Source organism: Tyto alba, unplaced genomic scaffold (assembly GCF_018691265.1).
Source record: "Tyto alba isolate M040663 unplaced genomic scaffold, T.alba_DEE_v4.0 Super-Scaffold_2, whole genome shotgun sequence".
Lineage (NCBI taxonomy): Eukaryota > Metazoa > Chordata > Aves > Strigiformes > Tytonidae > Tyto > Tyto alba.
The window spans coordinates 30,588,465-30,604,404 of record NW_024881282.1 but is presented as its reverse complement, the minus strand read 5'-3'; the positions used below and the strand labels follow the sequence as shown (position 1 = coordinate 30,604,404).

Genomic DNA, 15,940 nt, shown 5'->3' with positions numbered 1-15,940 from the left:
GGTCATGCACACATTCATTCTCCTTTGACCTGTACGTCCAAGGGAAGTGCTGAATGAGAAATGCTAATGCAAGCTAATGGAGATCGCCCTCGCTCTATCTTTCATGAGACAAGTTATACATTTTATAAAAAATTGGGCAAAAAAAAAGCACAGCTTTCACTTGATTTTGTTTCCCTGCTTAAGCAATGCACAACACATTCTCATCACAAGTTTTCTCTCTGTGTGGCAAGGTTATCCAGTCCCCCTGATCTCTGAAAAGTTTCAGTGGCTTCTGTAAGCTTTGAACGTGCATCAAAAGGATGTTTAATCATGGCAATACAACAAAGAAAATTATGTCACTCCAAACACCATCAAGGATCTTACCAGCACCGCCCCAGCAACCGTGAAGCCTTTTTGGAGCAGAAAGTGGAAGTCACAGAATCCCAGACTGACTGAGATTGGAAAGGACCTCTGGAGGTCATCTGGTCCAACCCCCCTGCTCAAGCAGGACCACCTGTAGATCTGGACACCATGTGATCAGGGAGAAGGCAATCTTTCCAGGTAATCATGGCAAAACGCCACAAATCCTTACTGGCTGTGTCTAACAGATGAGATGTCATTCTTTTAAGGTCTTACTCAACAGATCTCCAAACTGTAAACTGCTCAAGATATCCATTTCAAGCGGAAGAAGGGCTAGGAGCTATTGAGCCAAAATGTGAATCCACAGCTCCACAGAGAGCTAGCAAATTCAAATCTGATGTTTATCCAACCCAGTTTTGTTTTATTAAAAGCTGGATTTGCTTTTATTTCATGCTGAGGAGTGTCTGGGGCAGAGGGTGGAGTCCAAATCTACAGTGCTTTTCTTGTGAACGTGGATAAAGGACTGTTTAGAAAAACATCATTTTAATTCTCCAGAAATGCTAGGTCAGAAAACAACGGGCTACTTATGAATTAAAAACAAAATAAAGACCAAAAGTGAAAAAGTCAAACATACATTAAATATTTGTTTTCTATTTTATATGCAAAAAAATGTTGCAAACCGAAAGAAAAAGGAAAAACAGCACATCATTATACTTTAAATTTCTTTTTCAAAGTGCCTTATCAGAGCTTTATAAAATATCTAACACTGCTTAATATTTAACAGCAATATGTAACAAATATGCTGTTTATATAGCAGCAGTGAAATGTAGTAATAGCTACTGCTCTTGCTCTTTCAACAGAGGAAGGAAAGTGAGATGGAAAATACAAAGTATTTTGATCAAAGCTTCTACAGGCCTTAGTACTAAAACTGGCATCTGAGTTCAAGCTTGCTCTCTGCCATGCTGGGCCACAATCAGTCTGGAAGAAAACAGGTATTTTGTTGATGTTCATTCTACAGGTTCAATTTGGATTTTGACTGCTAAAAAGTTGATGTACTAAGAATGCAAACAAGGTATGCTTAGAGTATCATTACTCAGGGGAACGAGGATGATGCTTCATCACAACAGCATGCTTCAAGATTAATGCACCACGCTCAGTCACAATACACGGTAACAGCAATAACAGATTCTGCACCAGTAATATGCCTACAACAGAGATGAAGAAAGCAACTCATAGCAAGGCTGGGTTTTCTGCAGCAGCTTCTGAGTGATTTTAAGGAAAAACCAAAACCAGCACAGATATGCCCAGCTGAGCTCAATGACACCAAGATCCATGGGAACAATTTCAGCTTAACACGTTCATACCGTATGGCACATTTCTGACACAAGAGCTACAGCAACATTTGGTACTTGTTACCTCCATAGCAATGAGATGCTAGAGATCATCTGTGCCCTCCTTTAACATATGGCAAAGATAAAGCATGCTCAGAAGTTAGGTGGTGGGCATTTTGTGGACAGAGAGAGAGAGAGTCTGGACCTCCCAGCTGCAGCTGGCCACTTCCAGATGACTCTGGGCTGAAAATGAGGTGGTTCCTCAGCAAAGTGCACCTATGGAAAGTTCTAGACATCCTCTGAGGACTGCAGAGGTGTCTGCCACTATGAATCACTGCCTGTGTTAAGTCACTGCTTCATCATTTGTACTGAGGTATATAACATACATTCTGAATAAAATGGGTCAAACTCAGTGCTGGCAGAAACAGGCAGAGCTTCACTGACGTCAGCCCAGCTCAGTGCATGCAAAATGATAGTTGATGATCTCCTCTTTAAAAAAAAAAAAAACAGATTTTGACCTGGGTTGCACACCCACACAAGGGAGGAAGGAGGGACAGGGACCTGTCTCACCTAACCTGTATGGGCTGCCCAGATCTCTACTCTGGCATGGGTTCAGAAATTACTTCCTTCTCCATGAGTAATTCCCCCATGAGCTGGCTCTCATCCTCTAAAAACATGTCAGTTCGCCTGCTTACTACAGCCAAGGGGACTCATGAATTACTGCTGATATTGGCTATCAGCACATTAGTACCCCTCAATCAGCTGGGGGGATGAGGGTCTTGGACCAAGGGCTCCGTGATGCTACAACTGTGCAAACACTGCAACAGCAACGTGGTAGCAGAGGACTGCCTGGGCTACGTGGCTGCTGGAACACCAGCCCTGACAAAATGTGATCTAGACTAAGTACCACAACTTAGTACCACTACCAGTGGCCCACCGCCTTTTTATACCCCAAAAAGGGCCAGTCTCCAGTGAGCTACAGCCCTGATTTATGGCTCACAGCAAAGGAAGCTACATGGCAAAATTTGACGTAGATCGTTGCTGATGCCACCATTGTCATATGTTGACTAATAAAATGGATAGTGATCACACTGGGGAGTTTAATAAAACAAGAGCATGACGCAAGGAAAAGGAACGAAGGATGCTCTATAAGAGAAAACACAGCGATGTCTTGAAAAGGCAGAGAGATGAATGAGTTAAAGAAAAGGAGATTTAACATGTACAGATAAAAAGCAGTGAACAGACAGATCAAAAACGATCAGGAACTACAAGTACAGAAGAGGAGAACACAGCATCGCTTTTAACACTGGAGAAAGCCAACTGGGAAGATGGTACAGCAGGTAGACCGAGCAGTTGCATTTCAAAACGAAAACTGGAAAGTAAAAAAAATCCCAATCCTAAATCCATGAAAAACCAACCCCAAGCCACCACAGTACTGCGGTTGCTCCCAAGTCTCCTTTCATACCGCTAACTGCATAATGTTGATGCCAACAGGAGCAGAGGCTCTTTGCTCCATATTACACTGTATAAGGGGATGCTGCACCATCATGGACACCATCCAGAATCACAAACATTAAAGGATGCAAGATGAAAAAAGAGGAAGGGAACAGACACCCCGGTTTGACTCACTCAAGGCTTCTTATCTTTGGACTGCAACAAATACACTGACGAGCTATGAAGAGGTGGGAAAGGGATGGGAAGAAGCTTGAAAAGGAAGGTTGGTGAGGAACAGTTAAATCAGCTAAATACACAGGGTCACTTTTTAGAGTCGTGAACTATGCCTGCAAAGCAAGGGAAGCCAGCGTCAGTGCAAACAGAGCTGGAAGCCTCCCCAGCTGCACAGTCAGTTCACGGCCCTTTTGCCAAGATGTCTCTGTGATCTTTCCAAGCGCTCAGGAGGCTGACATGGGACCGACAGCGGGATGTCCCCTCCTTGGTTTGTTGCCAGCTTCTGCTGTCTGCCAGCGCTCACATGGGTCGTCCTCTCCCCACGATCTCCCTCTGCAGAAAAGGTGCTTTTTCATCGAAGGGGCAGGGAAGGTATAGTGGAGGATCAGAAGACCACGGGGAGGCCAATGCTCTTCTCCCCAAGGACAAGCTCAGGATGGCAGGACATCACCACTCCAGATGCTGGCTGCTTCAGGTGAACTTTGAGGTCCCCCAAAGGTGAGACAGTGACAAACATAGGACTGACCAGCATCCTTTCAGGGTGATATCCTCTAACAAAAGACTGAGCCCATTCTTGATTTCCCTATTTAGTAGGCTGTTGGGTTGGGCAGGCTCCTGGGCACCATCATTGCTGTACACATGTTCCCACTCCCAGAACTGACAAGCAATACACTTGAAGTAATAACATACACTGATCGCAGCTCTCGTGCTCAACAGCAAATCCACCCCTCTAGTTCAGGGGTTCAATCACACAGTGTGTAAAGTCCCTAACTAGTCCCTTCTTACCTTGAATCAAGCAAACAATTCCCTTTATAAGTACAAGGAAAATTAGAAACAGGTGAAATCTTTTTGATTTTATAATTGTAGCAAAGCTGTGACCACAATTTTAAACTTACAATGCAATACAATTTTCTCCAAGTCCTCTTTTAATTCCTCACAGATACTGCTTCCACAGCAGTTATCTTCAAGATCATTACAGTGTTTCCACTGCACAGAATTAACTTCACTGTGGCTTTATACGGGGAATGCCATGGTAACATTAACTATTTGCAAATGGTCACTGTCAAATGCTGCATAGTGACCATGACACTATTGTAGTCTGAAATACTCAAACTTCTGAAAGGAGTCAAAGATAATCTTCTTCATTAATAATGGGTCCTATTAGTACAGCAGATTATTTTTATCTTTTCCCAAACTCAGATTACAAAAACATAATGCAGCACTTCTACAGCACTGGTTTAAAGGCAAGGGTGGGTTTTTTGTTTTGTTGTTTTTGTGTTTTTTTGTTTTGTTTTGGTTTTGGGGTTTTTTTTTGTGTTTTTTTTTTTTTTTCATTTTTACTCAGACTAAGATAGAGTCTGTGCATATCTTTAATAAGTTACTCATGGATTGAATACATTTGGGAAAATCGATGATTCAAAGGCAAAGTGTTTCCATCGTAACTGGTAGACACATCAGCTCTCGTTACATAGTATTTTAATTACATGTTCTTTGGGAGGGGATTATTACTATAGTCAGCAGTGGACACTTAATAAAAAAAAAAAAAAAGGCAATGCTCTGTAAATGTAACCACAAAAGAAGGAGGAACATCTTAAACATGTTCTAAGCTATATGTGCCAGCATAGCATGATAATAGTTGATTTTAAAGAAATGGGGTGCAGACTGTGATGAGCAGCAGAACAAGCATTCCCCTCCACTGAAATAAACAGATCACCACCCTGACAGCCAAGCACCAAAACCTTGTTTGTCTACCCAGGACTCAATCACCAGCCCTTTCAATTAAAACAATGATAATCTATTAATCAAGTCTATCTTTTTAGCTCTGTGGAGTTTATTCAGTCTGTCTCTGTCCTAAATATGGATGAGGTCTTGAGTCAGAAATTATAGTTCAGCTGGCTGGAAGTCTGGTAGGAGCCATATTTTAGCCAGCAATATACATGCATTTGCAATGCTGAATTTCTTGGGGTCAGGGAGCACGGTTTTGATCTGGGTATGCAGAGCCTGTAGCACAAAAGGGTCCTGTTCCTTGCCTGGGGCTCTTCAGTGAGACTACAGACTCAAATGACAATAGCAGGAGCAGCAGACGATTTCATTTAAATTTGTGAGCACTCTTTTTTCCGATGTGGTGCTTTAAAAGGGCTTATAATGCTGATATTAATAGGACGGAACTATAAAATCTGTATTGAGACAATTATTTGCATTTTCAGTATTAGGGAAACATAAGCACACACATGTTGATCAAAGTGATGAAGAGCACTACTTTTTAATGCAGACATTAAATATCTCCATTTACTTTAACCAGGAGCCAAACTAAGACAAGAAAATAAAAATACTCTGGATATTTATTAGCCAACCTCTTATTCTTCTGGAAGGTCTGAGAATAAATTGTTTATAGATACTGGAAAATACATTTAAAAAGTGATGTGACTATCAAATCAAGACCCAAATCTATATTTCAAAACACTCTTAATATTACAGTTCCATGTAGAAGGCCAGGAACCATGATAAAAATTGAATCTGACTTCACATTTTGAATAAGGCCAACAGATCATTGGAAAATTTGGGTACAGATTCATCTTGCATATGAACAGATAGAACAAGTCTTTACCAAGTATGCCATCTATACCCTGATTATTATATTCAGGAATGTGTATAGAGATGGAGCATATAAAACAGTAATGAACTTGCTTACAATGGGAAAATCCAAGAAGGCTGGATCCTAAGGACTGTAAAAATACAAGTGTGTTTATCCCTAAAAGTGAAGGAGAAACTGAGGACAAGGTCCTCCCATTCAATATTTTTTTTTTTTATTACTGTTGTCTTCAAGCAGCCAGTTGGCAGGAGAGGTTGAGATTCACCTCAGGAAACCCGTGCTCCACCTTTTAAGTAATAAAATCTCCTTCATCCACTGGCACCATCTGCCCCAAGGGACTGCTGGATTTTGTCAAGTAGCTTGTTCGCCACTGCTTACTGGTTTGGCATTTTTGTGTCTAATTACAGCAATAGCCATGGATGGTGTTAAAGGATTAGTGAAATTTGTGTGAAGAACAAGGACATTCAAGGAGCTAAGCAAACACCAAACGTCCCTACTTAAAAGCGGCTGTATCTAATTAAATAGTAGAATTTCCTAGCAACTTTGAACTCTCCTCTCTCTCCAGAAACTCAGCCCCTCACCCATTGCATTTTAAGAGAGTGAAGAGCAGTGGAAATATTTTTCTGCCTTCAAATCTCTATTAAAGTCTATTTATATTTTCATGCTCTAGTACAAGCACAGGATTTCCATAAATAAAACATTAAATACAACTCTTCCTCTTTCACTTGCAAGTTAGAATTTCGTATGTCTATTAAGATGACACGGTAAGTGGCATAGACTGCCCTGAAAGAACAGCTTCCCTTTATGCTGCTGTATTTTTCCCTTTCCACAGTCTTAAGAAAACTCTCTAGAATGAGCCAAGGATGCTCTCATGTTAAATAAGCTTCACTCTTGAGGTTGATAATGCTGTTTTCCTAGAGAGCCTTCATCAAGAGGGATGGTCGCAGACAGAAAAGCAGGCTTGGGTATTCTCAGGCCAAGGCTAATTGGAAAATAGGACAGGTTTTCAAAGGCATTCAGACACGGCATTTGCCCAGACATCTTTCTAGATCAGAGCTGTAAACGCAGCTCGGAGCCCTGGGTGAGGCTGCGACAGGGCAGAGGTTGCGGGAGCGTATGGGAGTGGAGGGTTAATAAACCCAGCCCTATGCTGCAGCAAGGCTTGGATCCACCTACACTTTCAGTTTGAACTTACTTATGACTTTTTAATATTCACATATTCCTGTGTCCACTCTGCCCTTTAAATAGGGCATTTTTCCTTCCACAGCGTTTAATCCTGATGAATTTCTGGAGAAGAGTCACACGTTCCCTCAGCACCCACTTCGATCAGCTCCATGAGCCCCTTTCTTCTAGTCTTCTTCCATGAGAACGTTTTGTCAAAACTCAAACCACCCCAGCCCATTTCTCTCTACCCGATCCAATGTGAATATTTTCTTGACCTGGGCACAGGATTTTCAATTCTGCATCACTTCCTACCACTTTCACGTACAGAGGCACCAGTGTTTTCCTTCTTCTACTGGAAATACCTCTCCTGATGCATCCTTAAAATGCACTTGCTTTTTTCAGGGCTGAGGAAAAATCCACTTTTGTGGTTTACAATCATTCTGAGATGAAATACTGCTCTACAGTCTTTACTACCACCTTTCCAATACTCAGCTCCCAATAAAGTATATATTATACTGCATATATATTATACATGTTACATATACACTGCAGTATGTATTTTTCCAATTAATCTCCACGTGTTTGCCTTCCATTTGTGGAAAACTGCATCTCATCCCATTTCTTTCGTCCCAGCCCTCAAGGTCATCCACTTTTTCCTGGAAGATTTCCCAAACTTCCTCTGTGAGGACAATGGCTCTCACCATCGTGGCATCAGCAAATTTTAACTTCATGAGCACACTGCTAAGATTTGTGCCAAAACCCTTTCCGAAAATTAAAAAAGACCGGTTCTTAAGAGTGAGAGCTAAAGATCTTTGCTTGTAACCCCATCACAGCCAGCCCAGCTCTTGCCACCTCTCTTGAAGCCAAACCCTGCTCCCTTTTCAATTCCATTACTAATCCCCATCTTCCCCATTTCAGTAGCTCCCTGCATGGACTTCATCAAATTGTTCACTCAAGTCCAAATAGATGAAATCTAGTGAATTTCCTTGGGGTAGAAGATTAGTTATTTTACAAAAAGCTATTAGATTAGTCTGGCAAGATCTATCTTTAGAAAATGTGTGTCACATTTTATCCCATTTTTCCCCTCAACAACATGTCTTTAATCACTCTTTGCTTGAAAAAACATCCAAAGGCCTTTCTCTAACAGCCTGGAATTTTCCTCAGATCATTTTTCATTCTTTTCAAATGTTGGGCATTACTATTATTAATCCTTAGAGTTATGGCACCATTCTGGGCTTTGTTAAAAATATTTCCCTTTGACCCTCTGATTTTGTGAGGCAGCTCCTTCTCCTCACTAGGACAGAGGTTATCCAGTCACCTCAATTTGAGTGCATTAAGCTGCATAATTTCCTTGCCTTTTGATTTCTGTTTTTCTATTTTCATAACCTTGCTGCTATTATTTATTTTTCCTTTTCCCCCCAGGATTTTCTTCCTAAAAACAGAGGCAAAGTATTCACTTGAGTTCTTGGGTGATGGCCTCTGTTGGCACTGATGCACACCTCTCACAGGTGCCTCCTCAAGGCCAATACTTATACATAACAATTTCACCTCTGCATCCCAGGGAAAGAGGAGAAAAATGTGCATGCACATGGCTAGGAGCAGATATAGGATCCAGACTCACAGCCAGGCGGAGGAGAAAAGGGATATTTGCTGTGCTGACTACACATGAGCCCAGCACCCTCAGGGAACAGAGCCATAACTCCAAAATGCTGCTGAAGTGTATGAGCAAGCAATTAAAGGGGATCAAGTTATGCGCACAGGCAGAAGCCCTGTCACACCGGCTCCTGCTCTCTCCAGCTCTGCCTTGACCGGCAGCAATGCTGCCACCTCCAACTAAATTTGACTGGAATGTCCGGGGGGGCTCTGACGGCATCAGCGGGCTCGGTCTGCAAACCCCACTGCCTAGTTCTGTCCTCAAACGTCCCCCCAACAACCAGGGACTGCAAATGAGGGACTGTGCTGCTTCTCATGGGCACCCTGGTGGTATCAGAGCCCAACGGGCCTTCACGGGTTCCATTTCCAACATGGGCTGGGGCAAGAAGAAGGCAGACCCCTGTGGGACTCGACCCGTCAGGATCCCGACAGCAAAAATGCCATTTCCCATCGCTGCGCTTTGAGTACAGCTGCCAAAAAGGACTTCAGACCTCTTTACGGACTTGTTGAGGGCTCCTCCTGCCACAGTGTGGCACCTGCCTCCAGGGCGTGGTAATGGTAGACAGCAATGAATGCTACAGGGAACAATCTTGCTTCTCCACCATACAAGAGAAAGGCTTGTCACCTATGGATAAGAAGAAACCACTCCTCAAGATGACCAAACCCTGCTTCTCTAAATCCCAGCCAGGAGCTTTGCAGCCTGCTGGGCAAGAGGACAGGAGACAAACGAGCATGAGAGGGCTTCCAGACACTGCCATGGCTGCGGAGAAATTCCCAGCCTCTTGGACAACACTTCTGGAGTGTTTTGGTGCCGTGGGGACACGGTCAGTGCTCCTCTTCATTCAGAGGCCAGGAAGGTCCCTTGATGTAGGCTAGGTCAGCAATCCCACTGGGCGTTCCTTCCCCAGACAAGCTGGGGATCAGCTATCCAGCTGGGATGTTTGGGGTTCGGGAGCTAGAACCCAACCCTCGGAGAGGGCAAGCTGCGATTTCCTGAAATCCAGGAAATTTCCAGAAAAAAATCCAGGAAAATCCAGAAAAAACAGGAGTGAAGACCCGATTCCCTTCAGCAGAACCCAGAGCCCTTCTCAAGGGCAAGGGGGCTGCTTGTCAGGACCAGAAACACCCAGGGAAAGCAGCTTTCCCAGAGAATCTGGACAGGGGATAACTTGGAATCAAAGAGGTCTGAGGCAATGCTGAGGGCAGAAGAAAATGCTTCAAACAACACATGGGAATTGCCCTTTGTTGAGGCAAACTGCACTGACGTATCCAAGACTGTGGATTTTTCTTCATTTTTTGCTGCTTCTGGATATCAGAACGAACATGCACATGCACACACACACACATGACTATATCCTTCTTTTAACCTCTGACTGGCCAGAAAATTGCCCTTTATCCAGTCAGGTGCAAAAGTAACCAAGTAACAGTCCCTCGCATGACATTACCACCTCTCTCTGGTCAGTTTGTTTCATCATCGTTATGTCCTCCAGGATTGCCACGATATATTTCAACCAGAAATGAAGCCACTGACCCCGACAGCGAACACGCCAGACTTTGTGCTCAGCAATACAGGATGCTCCTCCCTTGCTCTGTTTCTCCACTGCCAGCCTCCAGTCCCCAGATATAGTCATCCATTAGCAATCCCTCCCTCCGCATGTCTAACACATTGTGGGGTTTCTGTTTTAAACAAGTGTCCCACAGAATGAAGGAAGGAAAAGACATGCAAAGAACTTCTTGTGTTTAGGTGGAGCATGGGGAAAGGGACTCCTGGCAGACGTGAAGGAGCAGCCAGAAAGAGGCATCTGTTTGCCATCAGCCAGACCCAGTGCAGACTGAGAAGTGATGGTAACTTATCGCAGGAGAAAGGCAGGTCAACACATTTTTTCCACCATGTCCCTTTTTGGCAACAAATTACCTTCATCCCTCATGCCTCCATTAATAAGAGGTCTATAAAATAATAAAATAAAAGGAACAGAGAACCCACCTTCACCAGCTTTATGCCAGCTGAGAGCTACTTTGCAGGGTTCTCTACTGGCTATATCCAGCTGCCTCAGGTGGCCCAACAGGGCCTGGGTACAGGCGAGACTTTATTTAAGTCTGGTCTCCTACTATCACAAAGAATATTTTGGACACAACTTAGGCTTCTGTCTCAGCTAGCTGCTGTGAATCCAGCAGTCAATCCATCTGTGAAACCAACCTCCTTGAAAAAGCTAGAGACGACTGGCCTATCTAAAGCTTCTACTCATGGGGAAAGGTGAACATTTATATCTCTGCTCATCTCTCAAGGAGGAGGAAAGGGAAAAATCTTTCTGGCATGCCTGCTGCTGTAAAGAAAAAGAGACTGGGGAGACAGGCAGCTCCTGCCTGAATCCAGCTTCCCTCACTCCTCTACCCAGAGCAAGAGCAGCTTCTCCTTCAGGAGATGAAAACGTTGCATGAAATGTATGAAATGCAATGGATTTTTAACAAAAGATCAGAAGAGGGGAGAAAGAGAGGAAGTATTGGAATGAAAGGCAGGAAGAAAGCAGAGACGATTTACAAAGCCACATATCAGGAACCTCACTGCTGGAGTATGTGATTGTGCTGGGAAGTGTCACAGGAATCTGCTGGGAGACCTCCATGCTGTAGTTCAGATAAGAAACTGAATATTTGGTTTTTATTCAAACTGATCCCGAACTTCATAGCCTTTCAGATCCTGACAATCTCTCAATTTCTACGCATGTGTGTTTTTTCAGCGTGGAAGCTGATTTTGCTTTCTGCATTTTCAGTGACAGGCTGTGAATCAACACTGAGGAATGATGCAATATCACACGGGACCATGGGAACTTTTCGTTTTGGGTATCTATATTTTAGGGACTAAAGGAGACTGCTAGGAATAGCCTAGAAACTGAACCAGTTTCCAGGTCCTATTTATTAAGCCATTTTTATAAAAGTCACAAAATATATCAAGTTAACTGCATTTAAAATCTTCCAGCGGATTTAAAATCCATCGCACAGTTTATATGAAAAGCCATCCCCTGCAAAGTTGTTGTAGCCCCCCCACCCAGCGTTTGTATTTATGGAATTGATGCTTGCTGAAGAGTTGACAGTGGGAAACACTTCCCCCCTAACGGGGAGGCATGAAAAGGTAGCACTTGGCCTAGTGGAAATGAGAAGTGCTGAGGGTCTACACCAAATACAAATAAAAAATTACAACCTGCAACATTTAAAATTAACATCCCGATGCCTCACATTATTCTTCAGAAAAGCTCGGTCCTTCCTTTGATCTCGGGACTACAGGCAGCCAAACCCTGATTTGCAGCTACGCAAAGAACCTGCTGCACTATGCTGGCAGTAGACGCAGACCTTAAAATAAAACCCAAAGTACACGGACACTCACTTACAGACCTCTACCAGCACAATAGAGTGAGATTGTAATTTTGGGACATCAGTGGGTCAATCGGGCCCCTGCAGTCAAACGTGTGCACATCGCAAAGTCTGGTGTCTCTAAAATCCAGAATTTGTTACAAGAATGATTTATCTTTTCACTCCCACCTGATTAATCCCAGGCTGTGCTCTTCAGGCTCATTCCCACTTGCAAAACAAGCAGGACAACAGCAATCACTTCTATTCTTTACGACATGAATTCCTGATGGCACCTTTAAACTAAGTGCTGATTTGCTCCTCATAATTAATAAATTCTTCTGCAGCATAATACAACTCTCCCCAAATTCAAATTATTTTGAAACTCCTGGTAAATTCTCTAACAGTTGATGGCAATATATATATATATATATATATACACAGACATATACACACAGTCAAAACACAGCTATAAGAATAGTATATTTTGGGTTTTTAATGAACAGATATTTAACTGTATCTACCTTACTTTTTAAGACAGAAGATGTAGAGTAGAAACATTATTGCCTTTTTTGCCATCCTACCTAAATACCGAAAGAGTTATTAAATTAATTCTGCCTTTTCAAAACCAAGTGCTAGGTCTTCAGAAAGTGTATAGTACCTAGAAGTCCTGACATTTCAGTAGGGATGCAAAATGCTGCACTTGTGAAAGTGAGGGCCAAGATGGTCACACCAAAGAGAAGCAATTACAGCCAAGATTTGAAATCTGAAACGCTCAAGATTTCGCTTTTGAAATTCAACATATTTCTTCAATTAAATATTGAATAGCTGTGACTATGCAGATCTCAAAGTAAAGTATCATACTCTCTGGTGAAAGAGCACGTCAAGGCCAGAGTCAACAGAAGGCAGCTGCCCTGATGCAGGTTGTCACAGCTAATCATGTAGATCATCTGTCTGCTTTCTGTGTTGCAGGAAAGAATGCACCTATTGTTGTATGAAGAGGCAGACTGCTGAAAATTGGGTTTTATATACAGATGTGTTAAGCAACAGCAGTGAGTAATTTCTACTTTGGCAGATTCAAAATGCCTTTTCATATGAAAATCAAAACCAAATACATTCTTGACTATATAGCCCTAGATCATGCTTTTATACATGTACATACTAATAAGGCAAAACACACTCTAACAACATATCCTGGCAATAAATACTTTAAGATTTCATTAGAAAACCAAAAGGTCACATCTGATACATGAAAAAGTCAAATTATCCAGGCTGACATTTACAACTAATTTGCACTGACATTAGCACGAAAAACACAATTTTACTGCAAGAAGTAGCCTTACCTATAAGTTTAAATGTGCCCTTTAAGCATTAATGCTGAAAACAAAGCCCTGAAAAATATCTGCAGCCCTGCCAATTACATTTCGGTATTTTATAGCAAAGCAACGTGAGGCACACAATTAGCAGAAGATTTCAGCCCCTCATTAGCAAGCAGAACCCAATAGTAAGAGAAAATAACACCACCATATCAGTTCTGATGAGCGGATTACAGGCTCAATCCAGCTGTGAGATATTCAGGCACCTATTACCATGCAACCAGCTTATCCACGGATGTGAGCGAATACCAGGAGCCGATTTTGCAACGCACGCAGCGACGAGCCCGAGCATCCATGCACCTCTCAAGACAATAACAGAGCCCTCTGCCTGCCAGCTCGCTCGCTGTCACTTTGGAAAGAGAGAGACAATTTGCACAAAGCAGCTGAATTTTTTTTTTTTTTTTTTTTTCTTATGGACTTACTTTAACTGTCGAGGTTCGCAGTCAACTCCCGGCAGTAAGAGCCTCGCTGCCTGCCGTACGTCATCGCTGTCCACCGAGAAACTGCGACGGTGCCCCGCGTGAGCCACGGCAACCCGTATCCACTCCATCAGGGGAGGCAGCACAATGAACGGCCTGGGAAAGCATACAGACATGACTGCTACAGTACACTAGCATCAGAATAACAGGTATACAGAGAGAGGGGGAAGGTGTGTATGTGTGCATGCGTATAGATGTGTGAGAATATATAGGTACAGAGAGAGAGAAGGAGACAAGCAAATCGAAAGCACGGGAGAGCAAACCAGCTCAGCAAATTTCAAGCGGATCTAAATCAAGATGTCTCATCCTGTCTCTGGAGCAGGATTATTTGAAGAGTGAGATTTATGAGCCGCGCTCATTTATGTGGCTCCCGTGAGGTCAGAGCACCTGCTGGCAAGCCCTCCCCACCCACCCCCCCACCCCCCTTCCTTCACACAGTGTATCCCGAAAAGAGGGCAGGAGCCTGACACAGGACCACGTCCTTCGACAGCTGGCGCACCGGGCTGGGTGCACACCCCAGCCACCTTGCAGTAGGGACACGAGAAGGGACCAGGGCAAAGAGAGGGGATGCCCCCACCCCAGGGTGCCAGGGACGGAGAGGTGACGCCCAGGGAAGTCTCCAGCATCTCCCACCGCTACAACGCGCGCCTCGTGCTCAGCGCTGAGAGCGGGGACCTTTGCAGCTCGTCCCGCTGCACTGTGGAGGTTTATCTGTGAGCAGCGTCAGAAACCAGACTGCTTCCTTTCGCTTTTAGCGGTTTCAAACCTCTACACCTTTGGGTGCCATCTGTTCTGCCACTTGAGCAAAAATACACAAATCTGCCGCCCAAAGTGGATAGTGGGACCCCGGGTCAAAAGCCCCCACTTGAGCAAAGTTTGGACGCTACCAGAGACACAGTCCTTCACAAGATCTGAACAGCCCCGTGTCCCAGCGGGAGCTGCCCAAGCCTTAGATGAAGCACACAGCATACGGTTTGCCCCATCGATGCTAAAAATTACCTGGGGATCAAGAGTAAAATGCCAAACCTTAAACAAGAACCATAGCTTCAAGTCCTAGCGTGGAGATAAAAATAATAAAATATCCTCACAGCTGAACACCCTGGGAGGTTGCTGCTGGTTAGATCAAGGCGGAGCTGCCCTCCCATCCTCAATAGGTTTTGGTGTCTGGTTCATCACTTAGCTGGGGTGTCCAAAATGGGTGTTTCCCCCACAGCTGTACACAGAAGACAAGTCTCTGCGGGGAAGGGATGAGGAAGGGTGGAAAATATCCCTCTTTATAGCAATATACTGTAAAATTCTAAAAACTGTAAAATCATTAAAAAATAATAAATCTGTCCAAGGGCTACTTGAAAGCTATGCTAATAGTCCTGTGTTTAGACAGGACTGCTGAAAACTGTTTAGGCACAGTGAGACTGTTTCATCCACACTGTAAAGTAAATACCGTGGCTAAGGGATGTTAACAGAGATTGATGGAATATTAAAAAAAAAAAAAAAAAAAAGTGAAAGTGAAACTTGTAAATGACTACTGTCTTCAAGGTGTGTCTGTAATTAACCTACTTTTACCTTCTTCTGAACCTTCTTCTTTTGTCTCACTTCCTATGTGGGTCCCCTTCCCCTCCTCTTTAACTGTATGTTTCCTCTGTTTCTTAGCTCAGTATTATCATTCTGATACTGGAAATGTTCCTATTAGTGCACCATCATCCCCTATATTTGCTCCCTCCCCTTCTCCTGCTCCTTTTCATTCATTATTGCTTTCCCTTACTTGCCTTTCCTTCTGTGGTCCCTTTTCAGGGAGGAAGGGGCAGGGCGGGAAGTTGGGATTAGGTGCCCAGTAGGCAAATACTTCACATTTTAAATATATAATGTTACCCCAAAAGGATCTACCTTGAGAAAAACAATTTAAGAAGATATTGATTCTGGAATATCCTTTTCCTATTTATAGCTCTTTATGCCAGATATTTCTCTTCTGAAGACTTGACTTTACATAGCTCTGAT

General features: G+C 43.3%; 1 protein-coding gene across 3 annotated transcripts in view; it reads right to left on the bottom strand.

Annotated features, from left to right (window-relative positions):
- BTBD11 (BTB domain containing 11) overlaps positions 1–15,940 on the bottom strand; it is a 182,558-nt gene that overhangs the window by 36,976 nt on the left and 129,642 nt on the right. For all 3 annotated transcript variants that reach the window (XM_033004413.2, XM_042792525.1, XM_042792526.1), the window contains exon 4: positions 13,889–14,041. In XM_033004413.2, coding sequence (XP_032860304.2) covers positions 13,889–14,041 — 153 coding nt within the window. The remainder of the gene's footprint in view (positions 1–13,888; positions 14,042–15,940) is intronic.